The 23,109-nt window shown below is 32.2% G+C and overlaps 1 protein-coding gene across 1 annotated transcript; it reads left to right on the forward strand.

Annotated features, from left to right (window-relative positions):
• The first annotated feature begins 639 nt into the window (after positions 1 to 639).
• Positions 640 to 17,506, forward strand: LOC119830942. Its single transcript, XM_038354134.1, has 25 exons — positions 640 to 798; positions 1,189 to 1,331; positions 1,742 to 1,906; positions 2,245 to 2,437; positions 2,510 to 4,672; positions 4,758 to 4,898; positions 4,981 to 5,115; positions 6,471 to 6,731; positions 7,031 to 7,216; positions 7,625 to 7,749; positions 8,823 to 8,984; positions 9,472 to 9,558; positions 9,642 to 9,840; positions 10,408 to 10,533; positions 10,811 to 10,939; positions 11,293 to 11,493; positions 11,846 to 12,052; positions 12,343 to 12,433; positions 12,885 to 12,992; positions 13,589 to 13,728; positions 13,927 to 14,167; positions 15,292 to 15,459; positions 16,226 to 16,313; positions 17,007 to 17,112; positions 17,375 to 17,506. Exons 1-25 carry the CDS (start codon positions 640 to 642, stop codon positions 17,504 to 17,506), a joined length of 5,856 nt encoding a protein of 1,951 aa, XP_038210062.1.
• The last annotated feature ends 5,603 nt before the right edge of the window (positions 17,507 to 23,109 follow it).

Below are 23,109 nucleotides of genomic sequence, written 5' to 3' on the forward strand. Positions count from 1 at the left end.
GTGAAGGGGCCCTGGGTAGTTTTTGGAATTCTTCCGCGAACCTTCAGCGTTATATTAATACCGATTTGGAAGTGATCATTTTTTTAACAAAATATAATTTCGAATATTACGGCAAGCCCTTTAAGAATTGAATTTCATTTTTCTCAAAGCCATCTTGAGTGGGAGACAAAAGAAAAAAACATTGCTTTTTCAATTCGATGAAAGGAACTTAATTAACATTTTTCCTGTTTTGGTTTCTATCTGAAGTCTTAAATTACGTAGAATTTTCGCCTAATTGTTTTACATTTTAACGATATCTTTTGGTCACAAAAAGTCTTTTAAATTTAGCAATAAAGAAACCCCTGCACAAGTTGTTATTTATTTTAATGGGGTATAAATTAACTCTCTAAATTGGTGAGTATCATAATTGATTACTGGATGGATGAATACCTAATTTAATAAATCGATTAGAAATTACAAATGTTTTTTTATAATCCGATAACACTTTTTCATTTTCTATTATTCTCTTTGATATTAAATAAAAAAAAAACAAACTGTGGTTTATGTGTGGTTTGGTTTATTATCTGTGGTTCATTATTATTGATGTCATGAATTTTATTTTTAATATCACAGTTTATCAAAGTTGCGCGTAAATTCGTGATGTCTGTAAAAGTGTTACAATCGAATTATTACGAAGATGACGAAGAAGATGAACTGGAGGAAGATCAAAATATATGTTGGAGCAATTTATTGTTTTTGCCTTTCAATCCAACTTTCAAAGCGATTGTTTTGGTTGTGGTTATTATCAAAACTGTTTTGGTATGTATATTAAGAGAAATTAGGACATACATAGAAGTCAATATTGTCATAGAGAAGAAGAATTGTCTTTCTCTTTTTTATGGAATAACTAGCATTCCGCCCGCGGCTTTGCTCGCGTAGTCACGGGTAAGATAGACTCGGGGGTTACCGACAAAGTTCCCGTTCCCGTTAGATTTCCGGGATAAATACTATCCTATGTCCTTTCTCGGGTCTAAAACTATCTCTGTACCAAATTTCAACCTAATCGGTTTAGCCATTCTTGAGTTATAAATAGTGTAACTAACACGACTTTCTTTTATATATATAGATTTTGTTGATACTGCATCGCTCGTACTGAGAGAAATAAGTATTTGTACAGAATCAAACCATAGAATAAGTTTTGTATTCCAGGGCCCGATACAAGCAGTATATCCAATAGTATATTGTTGGGATACATTGGACTTTGATACCAATTTAATTCTCTTAAAAAGTGCTTATTTATATTTATGTGATCCTATCTACAGCGTTGATACTCTGTTACATATTCTACACAGGTATTTTATATTTTACCAGCTAGTTTCTAATATAAACCTTTTTATTTGTACCTATCTGTACATCGCATTTATATAATTTTTTTCTTTAACGGTTGTTATCCATCGCTTTAATGTATCTAATGAGAAGTATGTAGAAGTATGTAGTTCATTATGATGGCTTTTTAAATTTAAAAGCACAATAATATTCACGTATCTTAAACACGTAAATAAAAATACGAATGCGGTTAATTAATCACAATCTATGTCCCTGTAGAATGAGATGCCTGTCAATATAGAATAAGAACCTAGAAAGTTCCAATACCTAATAACGACATTACAGATTAAAGCTAGCACACCAGTTCAGCTATAGTTATAGAAGGCAATGGTTCCATTTCAAATATTATTTCATTTGCATATTGTACATGTTCCAGACAAATAACTGATGAGGTACTAAAAAGAGAATACTTACCGAAGTCAGGCTTTTTGATATTATTGGATATAATATCTTTAATACCGTTCTTTAGTCTTCTACGGGAAGTCCCATGTGCACAGATAGAATTCTCACCGAACATTTACGCTTTTACGGAAATTGTTATGTAAGTGAGATTATCTTGGTCCTCTATCTATATGGTGTTACTAGCATCAGAAATACTAGCAGTGCCCCGCAGATTCACGTCACACGTGATGCTAAAATACAGGCCACACACACCCTTCCTAAATAAATGGATGAAAAGATTTAATTCGAATTCCTCGTTCCTGAAATTGTTGCGTTCAAACAAACAGACAAATTCTCAAGTTTCTAGAATAGATAAATGATACAGTAGGTAAACCTATATCTCATGTTATTTTCTAATTGAATTCTTTATATTATGTTTATCTTTCACATCTATAAATCATAGATGAAGACGTGTTGAATGTTTATTTTATTTTTTAGTATTTACAGAATAGCAGACTATTTTTCTATACTAAGTTCGCATAAGCCGTGGCAAATTATTGTTGGATACACAATAGTATTGATTGTTGCGATCAACTGTCTTACGTGTTTCTTTTTACTTTTAACTACTCTTGGTTTCTGCGAAAAATGCAATGACGGCATCTATGACTGGCGAAAATTCATTTATCATAAGGTATACTGACATATTTATTGAAATATGCCTTATTTTTTCTCTCGACAAAACAACAATCTAAAATATTTTCAGGTTAACGAAACAGATCCATCGTATTCTACATACGTATATGCTTCCTCATATATTTTAGCGTTTTTCTTAAACGATCAATTTCATGAAACCAAACCATCGACTATAAACGAATACATTTTTATGAATATACTGATGACTATTGGATATATTTTCCTTACGTTTGTAATTATTCCTAAGATGGTTGCTGAGTCGATGCTCAAGTTCCGACGTGTAGGTTCATTTTATCCGAAAGTACAAAAAATTATTGAAGAAACGCGAAGGAGGAATATTTCACCAAAAGCTCATATTGATGTTAAACAGTTTTATTGCCTTATGTGGAAGAAAAGAAGTGGAATTACAAGCACGCCAGAAGTTATTTCGGAAATACCTCGATATCTCAGATTGGAAATTCGTCAAGACTTAGTTTGGCCAGTGTTTTATCACAGTCCTACGTTTCGAAAAACGTCTTCTTCCTATAAGCGTTGGTTGTGTGAAACAATTCGCATGGATTTTAAGTTACCGGGTGAAAAATTTTTCGCTGGCCCTAATTGTAATACACATCTATACTACCTTAAATCTGGCAAATTACAATTGATTTCCAATGATGATGGTGTTACGCCTTTGATAACATTAACAAGTGGGACTCTAATAGGGGATATAAGTTTTTACGTTCCACCACAGAAAAGAAAAGTAATTGCTCAGTGCATCACTTACTGTGAAGTTCTGTATATAACACGGGTTGATATTTTAAACTCTCTGCATAAACATCCTGTAGATCGTAAAGTAATTTTAAGTCAGGCCGTGGAAAGGATAAGGCATGCTAAAACTTTATATACTTGTAAACAACATGTAAGAGGTTTAGATAGATCAGAAGATGAGGGACTTGCATGGGTAAAAAAGAGGTGGTGGGAAATCTCAGACATCGTTCGGAATTGTAAAAGATTTTACACTCGAAGGGATGTTTTCAGATGCCAGATGCCAGTCGAAGATAATGTTTATCACTGTTCTAAATATATTGGTCAACTCGTACTTTCTAGTGAGAAACAGCTGTTAACAAAGTCTTCTTTTATTTATACAAAATTTCCTTGGATATTTGTTCCGAATTCGTGTTTCACTCTAGCATGGCATAGAATAGTTGTAATCACAGTGCTTATGGTTTTAATATTATATCCACCATATCTTTCAACTTCCAAAGTACCTGTATGGTTTGGGTTGTTTCAATTTTGGACAGATCTTATTTATTTTTGCGATATTTGCGTAACAGTTCTTACGGCGATGGAAGACCAGGAGAACATAGGCGACAATTATACGATTGTAATATTTGCACGTTGTAAGACTGTGAAATTTATATTAGATGTCTTATCTTCAGTTTGGATAGAAACATTTGCAGTTACAAGTGGATTCCCGCAACTGTACTATCCTCTTCAATTCAATAGATTAATTAAAATCTACGTATTGTTTACCAAGTGGGATTTACACAACGATCCATTTCTTCACGTAAATTTAAAAATTGGTCTTATTTTCGTCTCCTTTATTTATATATCTGGTTATGTTTTGTTCATGATTGATCGTGCATATCCATTACTGAGCACACCTTATTTTTTTGGTGAACTTTTTTGTGAATTATCCGTTACAGATAATCAATGTAACTTTGAAAATATTCGTCCTTTCAATATAGTTTTGGCGTGGTTGTTGGAATTTATATTTTATGAATACTTACCTCAAAGTTTAATGGACATTTATATTATAACAGTTGTTACTTATTTAGCTTTCTTAATTTATATCAATGGAAAGACTGATATAGTGGCCATGCTTTATTTGAAATACAGAGAAATAGTTAATTATCAGTACTTTGTGGATAATATCAAGGACCATTATCGACACTTTAAAATTCATCCCGGCTTACTATCACGGCTAAATAAATACTTAAATTGCCATTGGAAGTACTTTCACGGAATGGATGTGTTACATCCAAATTTATTAAAGAATGAACCGTACGATATATTTTGGAAACTGCACGGAGAAGTTGCAGAAAAAATAATAAAGGAATCATCAGCATTTGCATTTGCGGATCTCACATTGATCAGGGAATTGGCGTATAAAGCGAAATTTTTGCTATTACCGAAGAATTGTACATTGTCAGTATTTGGTGTTCACACGAAAACATTGACGTGGGTTGTGCAAGTAGGATATCAATTTTCATCCAATTTTCTGAATTTATAGTTAAATAACTCAGTCGAACTGTGTATTAATCAATAACTATTCTCAGGGCTATGTCTTATCAGAGTTTCATGATCTTCACGGTGAGTTACATCAAAGAACTTATAATCCCGGAGAGTTTATTTCAACATGTGCAGTTTTCATGGGTAAGCCTTCACTGAGGACTGTGTACGCTTATACTGAATGTGAGGTGTGTTTTAAATAAAATTGTTTTTAACAATAAAGTCGAAATTCCTATAGGTTCTGAAGGTTATTTGGTGAACTATTTTCAGGTTCTATATGTGAGAGTTCGAGATTTCTTCAACATTCTGAAACACTTTCAAAACGAAGTAATAAATTTCGAGACTTGTATAGATAAATTTGGGCCCATATATGATAAAATGTTAGGGGATCAATTAAAAAAATATAAAAATGTGGGTAATGATATGAATATTCTGATTGCAATCAAATTATTCAAAATATAAAACTTTTACTTATATAATTTATCTTTATTTTCCTTTACATAATTTATCAAGGATCGGAAGAAATCACGATTATCTGTAAGTTCCGTAAAGCGACCACATGGTATACAACAGAAACCTAAGTCTCGTTTAAAAATAAAGGATATTTGCCATTTGTGGTTCGATCCAAATTCAAGGTAAGGTGAAGACTTTCTAGGATTAAATGCACAATTGACATATGATTTGGGTTAATAAATTATTAAAGGCAGTAAAACAAGGTATAATTAGTTCCTGGACTATAGGGGTGTTGTATTAATAATCTCGTTATATATTGTTATTTTATATTGGCTCAAAATTTTGAATATATTTGCAACAAGATAATAGTTCATCATCATCATCCCATATAACATAATAGTTAAATGTATCTAAATACTTTCAGGTTTATTCAGATTTGGATGATTTTCAGAGTAATAATTGCAATCCTTGCAATCGTAGTCGCGTCGTTGCAAGGTGGAATTTATTAATTTTGTATAATTTAAATAGAATGCTATTAACTTTAATGTCTATATAAATATTTTTCAGGAGGAAGCGGTGCATGCATTAGGAATCCGTTGAAAAGAATAGGCGAAATTTGTGATTACATTGGCTACGTGGATATATTTATAAAATGCCTTGTAAAGTCTATCCCACTAATATTATAAATGCGAAAGTTTGTAAGGTTGTGTGTGCGTTTGTTGTTCTTTCACGCAAAAACTAATGAACCGATTGCAATGAAATTTGGTACGTAGACAGCTGGACAATTGGAATAACTTTTTATCCCGGGATATATTCCTACGGGATACGGACTTACGCGGGTAAAACCGCGGGGCGCAGCTAGTAATCTATAATTCAATTCATAAATCTTTTACATCGTATTTGCTTAAATATCATAATATTATATATACATTAATTCATTCTTCTAAATAACGTTTCGGCATTTCCTTAATAATAATTAATTAACAATTTCTCACGGATCTATATCCGTTAGAAATTAAAAAATGAAAGTAATTGTTATTATATTAGTGGCTGATTGTTATGATTAAGTTTCCTTAAATTTGAAGATCGTTGTTCCAAAATAAAAGCGGCCTGAATTACTTACTCGTTTCCACGTCAACATTTTCGTAGTAAAGGTCTCAATAAAATCGGTCGGTATTTGTACCCAATGTACGAACTGAAAATTTATATTGCTCTGATTTGTAATTTGTATTGGATAGTTTTCACATGAATTGATTAAGATCGTTATTGTTCTATTTTCAATTTTCTGTAATCATTTTACTTTATAGCTGGCGTACTATGACGAAAGGGGTTTACTGATCACCGATTTAAGTAAACGACTCAATCATTACGTGAGTCGGGGTTTCATTCTCGATGTGATTGGTTGTGTTCCTTTACACCCGCTGATCTATGTTATATTATCGAGACAAATTGATGACGACGAGGCGTCTTTGATCAACACAGCGGCAAAATTCGCTCTATTGTATCTCATTTTGGGGTATTTCAATTATTTAGCTGATTTGCCGCATAGGAACAATGCGCTGTATATGGTTTGTACTTAATAACACGTGTAAAACGAAGACTTTTTAATGTTATAGACGACAATGGATGTGGTGGGTCGCTTGATGGTAAGCACTACTACCGGTCATGAATATTATAATGATTTTTTTATGGCAGAGTCGGCAATGGACCTCGTGGGTGCCTGATGTTGCCTGAGGGATTAAAGGAAGTAAGGCTACGGGCTAACGGCTCCCCCACTTATCGTATGAAACAGAGTAGCATTCGCATAATAATTACTAAAATCTAAAAGTAAATAGCTATGCATTATAATGCTTTAACATCATTTTAGATATTCAAACTACAAGTTATGACCATACTAGTAATACTCGGAACAAGTCATTATTTTGTGAGTAGGTGTATATCTTTCAATTGGGACGATGATGGTTACTTGCAAAATATGACACGCAGGGATCACTGCTGGATTCCAAGCTATCTTAAACTAGATGAAAACCCGACTGTTTACCAGTTGCATGAGGTAAACTTATTTAAATTATTAATTTAAAGTTACTCATATTAAAGAAGAAAACTTTTTAGTTTTATTATGTGGCTTTTATTTGTTAGAGCTGTTTGCTTGATTGTTCTGTTCTCTTTGCTAGTTAACTCCCAGACCATGTGGTAATGGACCGCTTTTAACATTCTTTATAATTTTTATTCAGAAATCCACACATAGAATCTTTTAATAATTCCCTGTCGAATATCTCTTATTATAAAATTAAAAAATAATGTATGTTTTTCCTTAAACAATTTAAAATTGATGCTAATAAATTGCTCTTGAAAGTTCGAGATCACGAAATAATTTTCAGTTTCTTTTTCAAATAATAGGACCCTTGTAAATGTTCTTAATACATTTAATTAAAATGTTTTCGTATTTCTTAATACAAAGGTGTATGCAGAAAGCTTTAATCTTGCTCAGAGTGGTCTCATGAGATTCAACCTTGGTAAATTTCAAATAGACCGGGAATATCTCGGAGTGGGAATTACTTTATGTATTCTTGGTGTAATGTTCTGGTGAGGATTTTTTAAATGTTTAATTTTTATTTCTTATTTGAGACATAACGAAATTAAGCTTTGCTCTGTTGAGCTACCTTAATAAAGGTGTACTTTGTCCCAATTTTAAGCAATTATTTATATAACAAAACTTAAGATATGGCTATTAATGAATCTAATTAGCTGAATGTTCATAATACATACATAATATTACGGACATAGACTTCACGATAGTCTCGAAGTGGTACATTAAATGTTTACTGAAATATGATAATTATAACTACAACAGCTCCTATTTTTTTTTATAAAATTCTTTATAAAAGAATAGAGACTGCTATAAATTTGAGTGTACACAATACTTGGCGAGACGAGACGAGCGTAGGTATTATATATGTTTAAATTTAAATAGATAACTCAATTATTTTTTATCATATTAAGTAATATCTCTGTGTACGTAACGTTTTTACGTCTAAACTGCTAAAATGAATTTATATTGACTTAACGTTGAGAAAGATTAAATAATTTTTTTTTATTTAGTCATAATATGTAGATATGTAGTATTGCTGTAACACGATAAACGTGAAGTGCAATAAACTAATCAAAGAAAATCTATCTATTCATAAAGTCAAAGTAGCTAAATTTTTTACAGTTATGATATTTTAATAAATTAGCGGCATTTATGCCAGTTTTTGTCGGGCAGGAAAGTGAAACCGGATCTACAATACCTGCCCTTCTTCCTACACATTTCCTTCCTGTCTCGTAAACCCCTTATATTTAAGAGGAGGCTAAACGTTTACAACTTAACGTAAAGGGAATCGTCACCATAATTATGTTATTTAGTGCTCGGAGTACTGTCGCACTAATTGCTGTATAATTAATAATAATTACTTTGGTATTTTTCAAAAGTTATTTTGCCTTCTACCATATACCATTGTCTATCTTGTATATTAGAATACCTTATAAAGATTGCAATGTATCATACAAATGAGATTCATACATTTTAAAATGTTATCTTTAAAGTATCAGGTAATACTGCACCAAACGGAAAATTCTATTAAGAATATTATTTGATATTAATGCTAGTTGCATTTAAGGTACGTAATGTGTTACTCGCTGACTCTACTCGTGTTGAACTTTCGCGGAAACACGATTTTCCAACACGCAGTTAGCCAATTAAGAAGATTCCTGCAAGCGGAAAGAGTTGAAAAGAAAATAATTGAGGGTGCAATAGGTCATTTTCGCTATTGGTGGTTCAGGTGAGATCATGTTATCTTGTGTTTGATTTTACGCGAGTATTATACATTTAGAAATTAGAGACTTTTTAACGGATTTTAAAGTGTAAAGTGTTCAAAACGTCGGCTTAGTAATATAATTAATAAATCGCGTTTTAAATCCGTTAAAGGGATCATGTTCATCTTTATTGACACATCTTTGTACACATTGGCTTCGTATGATTTATGAGTATTACATATAAAATAAGATAATCACGCTACGCTATCACACTAATATTATAAATGTGAAAGTTTGTTTGTTGGGATGTTTGTCCGTCAATCACCCGGAAACTACTGAACGGATTATGATGAAATTTGATATACAGATATATATGGGTATGAGCTGACTTGGGAGATAGGATACTTTTTATCCCGATTGAATGTTTCCTTGGGATAAAACAGGAACCTTGATATTCGGGCGGAGTCGGGACGAGCGTCTAGTAATCAATAAATTCATTATCTGTTATTTCAGAACTAAGGGAATAAATATCCAAAACCTCATGAATGAGCGGATTGGTGTCGTATTCAGACAAGACCTGGCATATTATTTTTTCAAAAAGTAAACATGTATTCTATATATAGCTTTTTTCATTTAATTTAATTTAACAACTATATATTTATAATGATTCTACCTAACTTTAGTACCATAGAAACTGCGGATACATTGTTGCATGGCGGAGAGAATTTAGAAAGACAACTCGTAAGCGTAGCCGTACAATGGTATTTCTTGCCGGATGAGACGATTGTTCGGGAAATGGATTTAAGTCCATGGGTGTATATTGTTCATAGAGGGAACATCCTCATAAAACAAGATAATCAGTTCCTAGCTAAATTGTCACAGGTAGAAATCAAGCTCGCTTTTGATGTTAAGAAATCAGTAAAACGATGATTTACCATTATTTATGAGAAACAGATTTGAGAAAAAATTGCTGAAGAAAGGACAAAATTGGGTTTTACTTTAGAATTAGAAAGTACCTGTTGTCCACGGCTCTGTCCGTGTGTTTAATATAATTATATCGAAAGGATATGTTTCACGGCAAAAAGTATCTGATCATTGCTTAGTCTCTAATCTCACACACAAAAATATACCACAAAATCGCTCCATTTAAAAATGTAAGAAGCACACACTTTCACATTCATCATTTTCATTTGAAAAATAATTTATAATCTTAGTGTTACAAATATAATAATATATTCAATACAATTTTGACGTACAAACTACCAATTCAATTATCTCTATTTTAACGGAAATGTTGTTTTTCTTAGTAAATTTCCTCTAGTTTGCGTTCATGAACAAAATTCTACACTAAGTTTAATTAAAATATTAATATGATATTGGGTAGAGCTGTGGGTAATTAGTGTCTGATTATTTCCTTATAAACATAATGCTGCTAGAAATAAATTCCAGGGTTCCATTTTTGGCCAGTTAGATGGAAATAAGCCAAGGCCGGTTCGGATTACAGCTGTTTCGGATGGTTACGCCGATTTATTGCAAATTCCTATTAAGGACTTTCAGGAAATAATCGAGGACGAGGTTAGATTTCTTTGGATTCGTATTCGATTACCCTCTTGTTTACTATTTTACCTTTCCGTTTAAACCGTTTAAATTTATTTTCTTGTTCGTATATAGAATGAAATTCAAAACATAAAATAATTATTTCACAATATAAATTTTCACATCCATACTGTAATCATTGTGTTAATTAAAATAAGAATATCTATGCAGAAAAGAAAAATTCGTAAGTATATCATGAAGTCAGTTTTAAAATTCACATTGGGATGCTATTTTAATATTTCATATCTATTCGCAGACAAGAGAATGTATTTTGAATAACCCCGAATCTAAATTCGACTATTTGGCAGCAAAGAAAACGGTTGTCGATAGTCCCTATAACACCATTCCGTATATTCTTCGTGGACGTAAAACTATAAAACTACCAGTAAGCGGATACCTAAATCTAACCTTATTACTTCCTTTCTTCTTGGTTTAATAGTTTTCAATAAAATTTTAGATGAGCAATCAAAGTAAATTCATAGGATATTTTCCTATAGATATTTCATCTGGATTTCTAGGTCTTGTAGTTCAACTCAAACTCGATGAGAATAAGAAATAATAGTTCATTGTATACTCGGATGAACTGATTGGAATAATTTGTATCTTGTTTCTTTCATTCACCTATAAGATTTGCTAAATTTTGTAAAATCATACCGAAAATCATATCAATTTAATAAATCACATGCTACAAAAGTTTTTATGTGCTTATATTATTACAATGTTATAATATTTTATCAGTGGATGAAAGAACCCTTCCGAGCTAGAACTGGTTCATGGTATGCTCGTTGGTTGTGCCTGTGCTGGCTATTCCTTCCACTCTCTTCAGCATTCATTGTTCTTCTCGCAAAAGCCATGCCCGAAGTTGAGGGCGATATCTATTGGATGCTTTTTCTGTTGGATATTCTGCATGCTTTGTATCTGTTATCGGAATTCTATACGGTAAGTATCTGTTAAAAATTTGTGTGCTTTTCTATTATCAAGTGCGATAGTTTTCTATTCAAGTGAGTCATAAGGTTTTTTTTTTTTGTTATATAGTAACTTATTTTTATAGTGGGGAGTAAAAAAGCTATGGTGTTTAGACATAAAGATTTATCTATTTTACTAGCTTTTACCCGCGGCTTCGCACGCGTTATATTGGTTTAGTTTAATAGATGTTATTATACATATAAACCTGCCCCTTGAATTACTCTAAATCCCATCAAAATCCGTTGCGTAGTTTTAAATATTTAAGTATACATATGGACAGAGAAAACGACTTTGTTTTATACTATGTAGTGATTTTCGATTTTAGTTGGAGCTCGAGGTTGAGAACAATACGTGTGTGGAGAGGATTATAAAATTTAGAATTTTTAAGAAATGGGGTTATTATGTCGATATTTTGTCTTTAATCCTTCCGATATTAACTCACGTAACTGGCAACTGGAACTATAGATTTGCTAGGTTATTAAGATTGAGGTTATTTTATTACTTCCATCTTCACTTTTGTAAAGGATTCAAGGTTGGTGTTTTTTTGCTATTTTTATGAATTTACTCCGTATACAAGGGTTATTATTGATATAGATTTTTTATTATTATTGTAGAAATCTATCTGTAGAAACTACTTTTCAAACTAATAATGTTAAAATTGTGTTATGCCGATTCATAAGGAGTTTGAGTTTATAATTCTAGACAAAGGAAATATTTATACATGTCTATTTATATATTTATATTTATTTAAAAATTCGTACATATCATTAAACATTATTTTGGTAACTCTCCCATATATGAGGAATATGTAATATTTTCCAGAGTCAAGTAGCGCCCGCCGTGTTGAAATTTGTCATTGTATTTTTAACAATTCACGGCATGACCTGTGGTTGGATATCAGTCGCGTGTCACCGTGAGTTTTTAGTTATCTAACCACGAAGGTATTCAAATGTAACTAATATAATTTGTTGTTTGATACTGTGGTATACTATGTAGCGATTTATCTTCGTTATAGCACAGGTAATATGATACAATATTTGTTATAGTGAGTGCCTTTTAGTTTGTCTATTAATCGTGTGAGAAAAAATTGGAAGTAAATTAATTATTTTTTTTTTTATATTTCATCAGCACATCTTTGTCTACTTTGCATACTTGACTGAGATATTCAATTTAATTATATTTTTAAACATTCCAAACACGAAAATTTGTTTTTTTTTTTTGTAGTTTCTGCTCAAGTTTTGAGCTAGTGCATAGCGTAAGTCCACCTTAAGTTACACAATTTAAAACACTAGATTGTAATCTTGTGTTCCATTACAAATCTTACTACACTCATATTCCGTTCTAATATACATTTCTTATTCAAGACAAGAAGTTCCCATTAGACCTGGAAGAAGTGCCACCACATGTTAATTCGACGATTGATTACGTGGAGTGGGCGAACCCGAGAGATAGGCAAGGAGGTAAACTTTTGGGTCTTCCATGAACCCATTGAATATTGCATCTATGTGTCCTTAAATGAATTAATTACTTGATGGATTATCTTAAACGGACTCGGAACTCAGTGAAATGTTGTAATTTTCCTTTTCGTTGGGAGGTTATTGTATTGTATTATATTGCATTGTTTTGTATTGTATTTTGAAACGAGGTTGTTGTTTGAGCACTCGGACTCTCAAGTAAACTGTTCTGTAGTTGCTGTGACAGCAAAGGAGGTGGTGTAACATTTAGTGGAGCGAATAGTTTAATGGGAAGCTAGGTAGAAGGTTATTGGAGAATCTAAAAGATGAGTAGGGGTGAATAACAGGAAGTTAGAGCGTGATTTTAAGTGAGTAGGATTAGGATTATATTAGTTATGATAAATAATATAAAATTTCTTTAAAGTACTAAACATAATTAAGCATATATAACTCTGTCCCAATCCTAACTGTGTACTGATTGTGGCTAAACCCTGATGATGAAGCAAATAAATAATGACGTCGGGGGTTCAATTAATTTTGGAGTGTACATGTAATAATTTTTCCGCAGCTGTACGAATTTAAACTTTATCCTCTCCAGTTTCTGATCATTTTAGGTTGCGCACGATTGACAAAGGATTTTATAGTTAACGGGACCAGCAAATTCAGTTTTATTGTTCCAAGGAATTGGATGTCAGATTATATAGTGGCCATGACGTATATTTTGGTCGTGTATACGCATACTGAGATAGATGTAGTAAGTTAAATATTATGTGGTTCCTAAGTAGACTTACTATAAATTATTTAATAGCGTTTATGATATTATCTGATAATGTACAGAAAGTAACCTCTATGAAGGGAGGAAGTCAGTATCAATAAAATTGGCTATTTTATTTTTTAAACACCTAGCTACTGTTAAAAAAATGTTTCCTGAAGGTTCTTTATTTCTTGTTAGGTTGTTGCTTTAACATTAGAAGAGATCTATTACAAAGTATTTATAAACATCATCATTTATCCATTGGAAATTTGGATATTGAGTATCGCGATAAGTGCAGTGTATACGAAGTTTCGAGAGTTATACACATATGACTATGATGTTGAGAGTTTGGTATTGTATCTGGAGCACAATGGCCTATGTCCGGTTTTACTAGACTCGCTTAAGAATTACACTAAACAATTATGGGAGAGACAAAGAGGTATGTATTGTGCTACGCGGAACAGATATTTTCGCTTTGCAAAAATAAATAATTTGTTATTTAATACGGAAAAGATCACTTTCGTTCTTGGGGACCACTCCAAATTCTAAAATGTGACTAAATAGCCACAATTTCCTATCTAATACAATAATAATCTCAATAATGTCTCCCCGTGACCACGCTCGCTGTAAAGTGTTCGAAACGTCGGGTTAACAATATAATGAATAAATCACGTTTAAAATCCGTTAAAAAGTTTTTAATTTCTAAATAATAATCACATCAATCGGTTGATAACCTACGGAACTATCGAGTAACAAAACCAAATAAATAATGCAATCGAATTGAGAACCCACTCGTTTTTGGGAATATCGGTGGAAAAATGTCTACTTCGAATGATCATATATCTAGCGAGTGAAAGAATATTAACTAATTTCTATTCCTGACATAGATTGAGAAGAGAAAAACATAATTCGTGTTTTTAATATCTACTGAAATTTATATGCCAAATTAATTTATATTTGATCTTATATAATAAAATGATCGAAGTATAAATTCTGTATATTCTAAATTGCCAAAAACATGAAACTAGAGGGTATTACTAGATCGATACCAAACAGAAGAAATGTAATAAAAAAATAATTGTTACAAAAACAGCAAGTATAAAACAAACTAAATTTTTAAACTTAAATTTTACAATTCCATTCCTAGATACTATTATAGTACTAATTATTATTAATAAGTATGACGTACGCATATTGCGTACCTATATTTAATCGACGGATATTAGCGCCGTGCGCGTCTGCCATCAACATCCCTTTTTTTTATATTTTATAAATTATATGCCTGCCATTTGCGATTATAAATCGTGCTTAAGGTTTTTATAAGTAAAGACAGTTTTTAATTATTACTCGGTTTATTAAGGCATACATAGGATTTTTAACGTATAATAAAGTATAATCAGGTTAGTAATTTTAAGTACTTAGATTTTTAAGCTGTTGTTTTTTTGTGTATTGATATGAAAGTGCTAAATGTAAAAGTACTGTGTTCCTAGGAGATGCACCTAACTACACAGCACTCTTAGACATCATACATCACTATATCAAAGTCTATTCTTCTTAATCTAGGAAACTGGCTTCCCGAGTTAGCTCAGCAAGCCCCACAATGTCTTCGAGAAGACATGCTGAGTGCTCTGTACATGCATCATCTGGAAATGCCCCCGCTCTTTCGAGAGCTACCCGAGTATTTCAGACGACAACTTGTCACCAAGCTTCAAAGGGTCGTAATATTTCCTGGTAAGTCGCAAATTACGAAAGAAATATCTCTATTTAAAACCTATATATAATAACACAATTAATTAGAAATTTAAACAATGTTATATATCTCTAGAGTTTCATACATTGTTTTAAGGTTGTCTCGCGTAAAAGCTATCTAGGATCACTATTTATTGACGGCCAGCTACCAGGATTTAGGTCTATTATAAAATTCCAAATATTCAGTAAATAAACGTTTTAGACTCTTTATGGCCAACATTCTCAAAATGAACCAAATAAGAATATACATCACCACACATCCACTTTTATTGCATACATTTTTGTCTCCGTTTGAACACTGCCTTTACATTTTCAAAGTCAGCTTATCACGGGACTGCATTGGCATGTAGCAAGCATCTCTCGCATTTCCTACAAGACACAATATTGGATTCAAGAAAATGGGGTGTTCTATTTAAAATCACCGAAACCTTCGATGTCAATATTTTCACCTTTATTTGATTTTAAGAACTTTTCTTCAATTATTACAAGTGATTATTAAAGTTAACTTCGAGTGTTTCTTATTAACACAAATCTGTCAATGGTTCTTCCGTTCGATTTTCTATATTCAGATATTAAGAAATAATACATACACTAGGAAATTTTATAATTTGTGGAAGCTATCAAATGAATAAGATATGGATGTTAGCATAAAACGAATAAGACACAACACATTTTAAGATGAAATTGTTGTTTGCGATGGAAGCATTAGTATTGATTCATAATCTTATTCTAGTACTATTTTTTCAAGGTAAATTCATAGTTCAAGAAGGAGATATATTTTCATGTATGTATTTTATACATGAAGGTGAAGTTGAGAAATGGTATACTGATAAAAGGTAATTATAACAAATCCTATCTAAATTTATAATCTTCAAAGTGGCCCAGACATTAGATGCTAATTAAAGTTCAGTTAAAAAATTCAACTGTGGCATAGAATCGTACTCCTACTAATATTATAAATGCGAAAGTTTGTAAGGATTTGTGTGTTTGTTACTCTTTCACGCAAAAACTACTGATCCGATTGCAATGAAATTTGGTACGTAGACAGCTGGACAACTGGAATAACATATAGGCAAATTTTATCCCGATATTCTTATGGGATACGCACTTACGCGAAACCGCGGGGCGCAGCTAGTAGTAGTTTAATAATAACTTTATATTATATTGCATACAACTGAAGGCTGTTAGTTGTTACTGACGAAAATAATATTTCACTTTAAAAATCATTAATATCTAAAAATATCAACTCATCAAAAACTCACAGTTGATTTATTCTATTCCTATTATTTATATTTCTTTTTGATTAAATGCTATTAATAGAGAAAGACAAGCTAGTTACATACTAGTTAATAATTAGAGTTTTAGCGTCCTCCAAGGCTCGATTCCTCGTGCGTAAAACCTCGGTCTGTTTGATAGAGACATCACCTACTTGCCCAAAAAATCGCTTTGAATTACATCTGCCCATTACCCTCATTTGGAAAACGATACTTTTAAAATATACAACACAGTTAATATATTTACTATTTTAGTGGGGAAAAGAAGATGCTTTCATTGCTAACTACAAACGGTTACTTCGGCTTGATCCCGGGTCTATTTCCCAATACGCCTTACCAGTTCTCTTACTACTCTCGAACGGTAAGAGAAATATTTATGATACAATAGATATATATGATTTCTTCTCTCATTGTAATTTTTAGTAATCTCCAATTTTAGTACTCCTATTGTTTGGTGTAGATATGTAGTGTAGATAAACTTTCTATTAAAATAACATTCACTTTCTGTTACAAAATTTTCAATTGCCTGTTGCTGTAAATAGAAAGTTTTGTTTGAATCCATTCAATCTGTTTGAATAAAAGTACATGTAAAAATTGATTTTTTAATATTTTTACCTTATCAGGTGGTAGATTTTGTCTTCCTACGATTTCACGATTGGCAAGATTTACTGCACGGGTATCCAAAAATTAAATATGATTTATACACGGGAGCCAAATTGTTGAAAAAAGAGCTGCAAAAGAATTTTATGTTCTAACATGTGATATGAGCATAGTTTCATTATATATACGAATTATAAATGCGTTTCATTTCATTTACCAAAGATGATGTCCAAATTAAAATTAAAATTTGTAAATGTGCCAAAATTCATCCAAATAGTTTGAGTTGATGGTGTGATGAATAGACAGACAGAGAGACAGAGTTACTTTAATATTATAAGAATGTATTTTTATTAGTATAAAATAACAATCAGGTCTTGTACTCTATTCTTCTACAGACATGTTTAAGTTTTATACGAATTACGGAGTTGCCATTTACAAGCAATTTTATTTAATTGTATCACTGGATACCGAAGCGCTCACCTAATTATAAAAGTCAAACTAATATAATTTCCTGCCAATTTCAGTTGGGACCTTAATCGCAATTTTTTCAGCAAAATAATCTTGAAAATTTGCAAAGATTACCGCGATTTAATAAATTTGGGCTCGACGCGAATTCGCAGGATATTAAGTAACGCTCGAAGAGTTTCTGTAAGTTTATGGAATTAATACACTGTTTCCTGCCTACTTCAGTAAATTCGAAATTTAAGATAATTTGCCTTTGAATGTTTTATCCGAAATAATGTTACAATCTAATCGGCTTTTTATTAAGGTTCAACAAGCGAGCGTCTTAAAGTTCGCCCATTTTGGGGCGAAATAATATTTTTATTTAAGCATTTGAGGGTGCGAAATTAATTGGTGTTTTTGTTTACGAAATTGCTTCCTTTGTATTGTATTTATAAACGGTAAGTAAGTTATTATATTGTCGTCAAAATGTTTAAGCTAAAATTACATTCATATTGGGGTATTTTGTCTGTGATTTAGCTTAAACGGTACAATCGTAATAACTATAAAAGTATTTTTTCATTAAAAATATGTAGTTTGATCGGTTTTCTTAGAAAAAAAACTCCTCTAGTTATATATCTTTACTATAAATTATAGAAGTTCGATCAAATTATTTAAACTATACTTGGAAGATAAAAGTAGTCAAGAAGCAGATTAAAGTCGAAAGTGTGTGAAGATTTTTAATGAATAATATTAAGTTAATCTTTCCAGATAGGTTTTACATCGCGATATTAAAATGCATTTATATACCACCAAGTATTATTACGTTACCTTTATTCTTTACTAATAGCTATGGTATTATGTTATCTGTGCTCATACTATGGAATAGGGATGTGTGGGTTATCATCATCATCATCATCAGCCCATATATGTTCCCACTGCTGGGACTCAGGCCTCCTATGAGGGTTCAGGCCATAATCCACCACGCTGGCCAAGTGCGGGTTGGCAGATGTCACATGCCGTCGAACTTTTAATTCTTGGACATGCCGGTTTCCTCACGATGTTTTCCTTCACCGTTGAAGCAGTGGTGATGTTATCTACATGCGCAGATAAATTGAAAAATCAATTTATTTCCTGCGCGCTCGCCCGGTCTCGAACCCCGACTTATCGATTTTGAAGTCCGAGGTCCTCACCACTTAGCCACCACTGCTTTATATGGGTTATATTGATACAAAATATGTATATGTTAAGGTAAAAGCAATGTAAATAGATAATAACCAACGCACATGGTAAATGTAGTGAATTATCCATCGGTAAATGTTATTAATTTGAAAGTTTTTACAACTTTTACCACGAGCACTGGTAATAATGTATAGTTCCCGGTAATGTTATATAATAACCGCACTATCCACATGTACCCTGACATTTATATACTTAAATACTCAATACCTACTGCTAGGAATTTCACGAGACTGTAAATCCAGTTGTTCCAATTTCTCAATTGTCTTCGCTGAAGCCGTTACCTCCTTCATAGCAATTCCATTTGTAAATTTTTCATTCTATTATGGAAGCAATAAAAGTCGTGGATATTTCATCTCGACCGCGGTTTATGGCCGATGAAGCTTATAAAAGGTACAATTTCAATTATCACTTCGCTTCTTTCAAAGGCTATTTGTTTCAATTTATCGTCACCTAAATGTTGCCTGCGAATCGTTTTATTTGGGAAATGGAAATAGCAAATGATTTTAAGAGTGTTCGTATGAGATAAGTATGTACTTGATGATTACATTTTCAAATATCTAAATATAAAACACTAGCTGTTCGCCCCGGCTTCGCCCCTAGTATATATATAGCCTATATCATTCAGTGAAGTTACAGCTTTCTAATGGTGAAAGAATTTTTAAAATCGGTCCAGTAGTTTTTAAGTTTATCCATTACAAAAAAAAAAAAACAAAGTTAATGTAGATAACGATAAGCAATTTGGAATTTAAGAAATTACTCGCAATAAAATAGTAAAAGCTATCAACTTGACGGATGATGGTATTTGATGTCATTGCATTGCATTGCATCGAATAAATTTAAAAAGGAATGAAGTATGTACAATTTATTATCACACCTATGTATACATTATACTATAATTTTGCGTCTTTTGAATTCAATTACGGATAAATCCTTTGTTAACGCCCAGACTAATTTGCCTGAGGCATATTAAATACTAAAGTTAATTCCACTTTCTTCGTCATTTCATACTCCAAATATTCTAGCAAAATATTAAGCTAGATATTTTAACATCTAAAATATTATGTACTTGTTCAATCTTGTCTCGCGTGAAATTAAACTGGATAGTAGTTCAGTGTTGGTTAAAGTTTAAGATGAGATGAGCTCAATGCTTCAAAGCATCTGTGGCGGATTAGGTAAATTACAAGTACTTTGCTCGTTATATGACTAGTTGCATTTAAAATATTTTTTTACTGATTTTGTAACTTTTATGACCAATGACAATGTAGTGTATACACCATCACACTAATATTATAAATGTGAAAGTTTGTTTGTTTAGATGTTTGTTTAGATTCCATTCAGAATTTGAGAAAAGTTGGTAAACAGACTGGGTATCAGCTGACTTGGATTATAGGATACTTTTCATCCCGATTAAATGCTCCCTTGAGATAAAACAGGAATCTTGATATCCGGGCGGAACCGGGACGAGCATCTAGTAATGAATATATTCTCTTAATATAAGAAATGACAATCATGTGATTTACCTATTCTAATGGGATGCTTCCTTTGATAATTTTACAGCGAATGAGCAGCTCGCAGCATGATTTTAATAATATCTACATAGAATATTATTTAAAATACGTAGTCCCTATTATTACTATTAATCAATATTCAATTGGATAAGAATAGGAACTGGTCTACTAACCGACCAAACTGTATACATGATCATTTATGTTTTAAAGTAAACGCAATACAAATTGAAGGACATTTGCCGAACGTTGAATAAGCATCCATGCTTGATCACTTGTAGTTTCCATACAAACGGAATCGATGCGACATGCATCGGTCCATATGTACACATCAACTAGAACGGTTTCCCCTTTTTAATATTGAATCTCAATCCGCCCTGATTGCGACTAGTTGCCGACGCTTGTACAATATAAACGTGAAAAACGCGTATATTCCAGTCATATTTTTCGTGTTAAGTCGGCATTTCTTAGTTTGATATATCACTTAAATCTTGTAAGCTTATGAAATGCTAGCTGCGCCCCGCGGCTTCACCCGGGTAAATCTGTATCCCGTAGGATTATCGGGACAAAAAGTTGCTTTTATGTTTATATATCTGCGTACCAAATTTCATTGCAATCGGTTCAGTTGTCTTTACACCACAAACACACTCACATCTTTACAAACATTCGCATTTGTAATATTAGTAGATAGTAGGATTCCCATAACTTCCTAAGTATGAACACTGTTATCGAATGGTATCTTTCTATATCCATATCTATACTTATTCTGTATTTTTTCATTATGTTTTAGTGAACAAATAAAATGGGAAACGTGATAATTGCTTAATGATTCTATAGTTTTGTCAACTCTCCAAATAAGTTTCTTATATAGTTCATTAGGTACATAATAATTTATGTTTATTGCTACTCTATATAGGTACATAAATTCTCTCACACATGCCAAATTCCTACGATGTACCTTAATTTAGAAAATAATTTTAGCCAAACAGTTCTTGCTTCGTGAAGTCTTGGTAAGCACGTTTGTAATTAACAAGAAACAATATTTCTCTAACACAATAGCCGATATTAACAATAGCTTAGCGCTAGCAGCGTAAGTTTAAATTGAATCTACAGGAATAGTTTCAAACGATAGCTTTTGTGGTTGTTAGGCGGTTCTTCATTCTTTATGTTTAACCGATCAATTGTAAGTAGTTTCGAACGAGATGTACGTAGCGGAATGATTTTAGGTTCCCACATACGGCGATCCATATTTTAAAATGCCAATAATATTATGCTTACTTATGGATTTGTTATAAACAATTATCGTATGCAGTTGATTTCTCTTATGTATTTTAGAGCGGTCAATCCTGAAGCATTGGAATGCTGTTTTCATATGGTGATGCAGATTATTCAAATGCACTATGTTTCATAGCGATACGTGAATTGGTGTCATTGCGCGTATCGTACGTTACTAGAGGTTATATTGCGGATTTTACCATATTATATTGTGTGTTTTGGTTTAAAGGTTTTAGAGTAGTTTCTCTTTGCTTTTTTCAAGGCTTTAGATAATATAATAACTATGCCTTGTCTGACTTGGTCCAAGATATTCATCTAACATCTATTTGCTGGCATTGAAAGCAAAAAATATCTTTTACCAAGCCAGGGGTATAGAACACTTGTTCAATTATATATTGTTAAGGAGTCCTCAGATATATTTAAGAAAATATTTCAACTTGCATGATTGTATTTAATGACATAATATCTTCTATCTTTTTAAATCCCAACAACAACGTATTAATACATTGTTGGGATTTCCAAACATAAATTATTATGCAAACATGTTTGTGCTTTTAAAATACCGCTTTACTGTGGGATCAACACACTATTCCTATTTGCGCAATGACATAAATACGATAAATCTTGGTAGTGGAATAAAAAATTACGAGGTGTCTTCATATTTCTGAACAAAAAAGAAGCAATATGAGGTAAGCGCTTTATTCTTCGCACTTTATGAAAGAGTATTAGATGCACCATAATAAGCTTACTCCACAATACGCAGCATCAAGACAAAGCGCTGTGCCGAGCATTAACTTGATTGAGTTAAATGGACTTCACTATACCTTTCTTTACTTCACCTGCAATGCAATTTTAACTTTATCTCTTGAGTATACAGCTCATTTTTCAAATACCGAGATTCATCATGTTCGTACACTAAGGTAAAATAAATGGCAAACTATGAAGTTTTCACAAACATTCTGTTAGAAGGAATATCTGTGGACACATTACATGTTTTCTTTTGATTTATTCCGTGTTTGTTTATGGGATTTATGCATATTTTGTATGTATTTTCATACAATTTTTTTCATTCATTAAACACAATTAAGGTGTTAATAGAATTGTGTATTAGTATTCAGTCAGTCGTGAATGAAAACAGAGCTATCGAACCGTCATTATGTATCATTGTGGGAGTCGAGCATGCTTCGGCACGAATTGGGCCAGCTCGCACCGGGGAAGTACCACACCCCCACAGAAAACCGGCGTGAAATAGTGGCATGCCACTGTGTTTCGTACGGTGAGTGGGGGAGCCGGAG

This window comes from Zerene cesonia, chromosome 12 (assembly GCF_012273895.1).
Source record: "Zerene cesonia ecotype Mississippi chromosome 12, Zerene_cesonia_1.1, whole genome shotgun sequence".
Classification (NCBI taxonomy): domain Eukaryota; kingdom Metazoa; phylum Arthropoda; class Insecta; order Lepidoptera; family Pieridae; genus Zerene; species Zerene cesonia.

What these genes read in the sequence shown, in the direction of transcription:
- LOC119830942 (XM_038354134.1), top strand. Translation starts at nt 640, where the DNA reads ATGTCTGTAAAAGTGTTACAATCGAATTATTACGAAGATGACGAAGAA. An exon ending in TTTCGCTATTGGTGGTTCAG is followed by an intron (nt 8,985 to 9,471) that starts GTGAGATCATGT and finishes CTGTTATTTCAG; the next exon opens with AACTAAGGGAATAAATATCC. An exon ending in GCATATTATTTTTTCAAAAA is followed by an intron (nt 9,559 to 9,641) that starts GTAAACATGTAT and finishes ACCTAACTTTAG; the next exon opens with TACCATAGAAACTGCGGATA.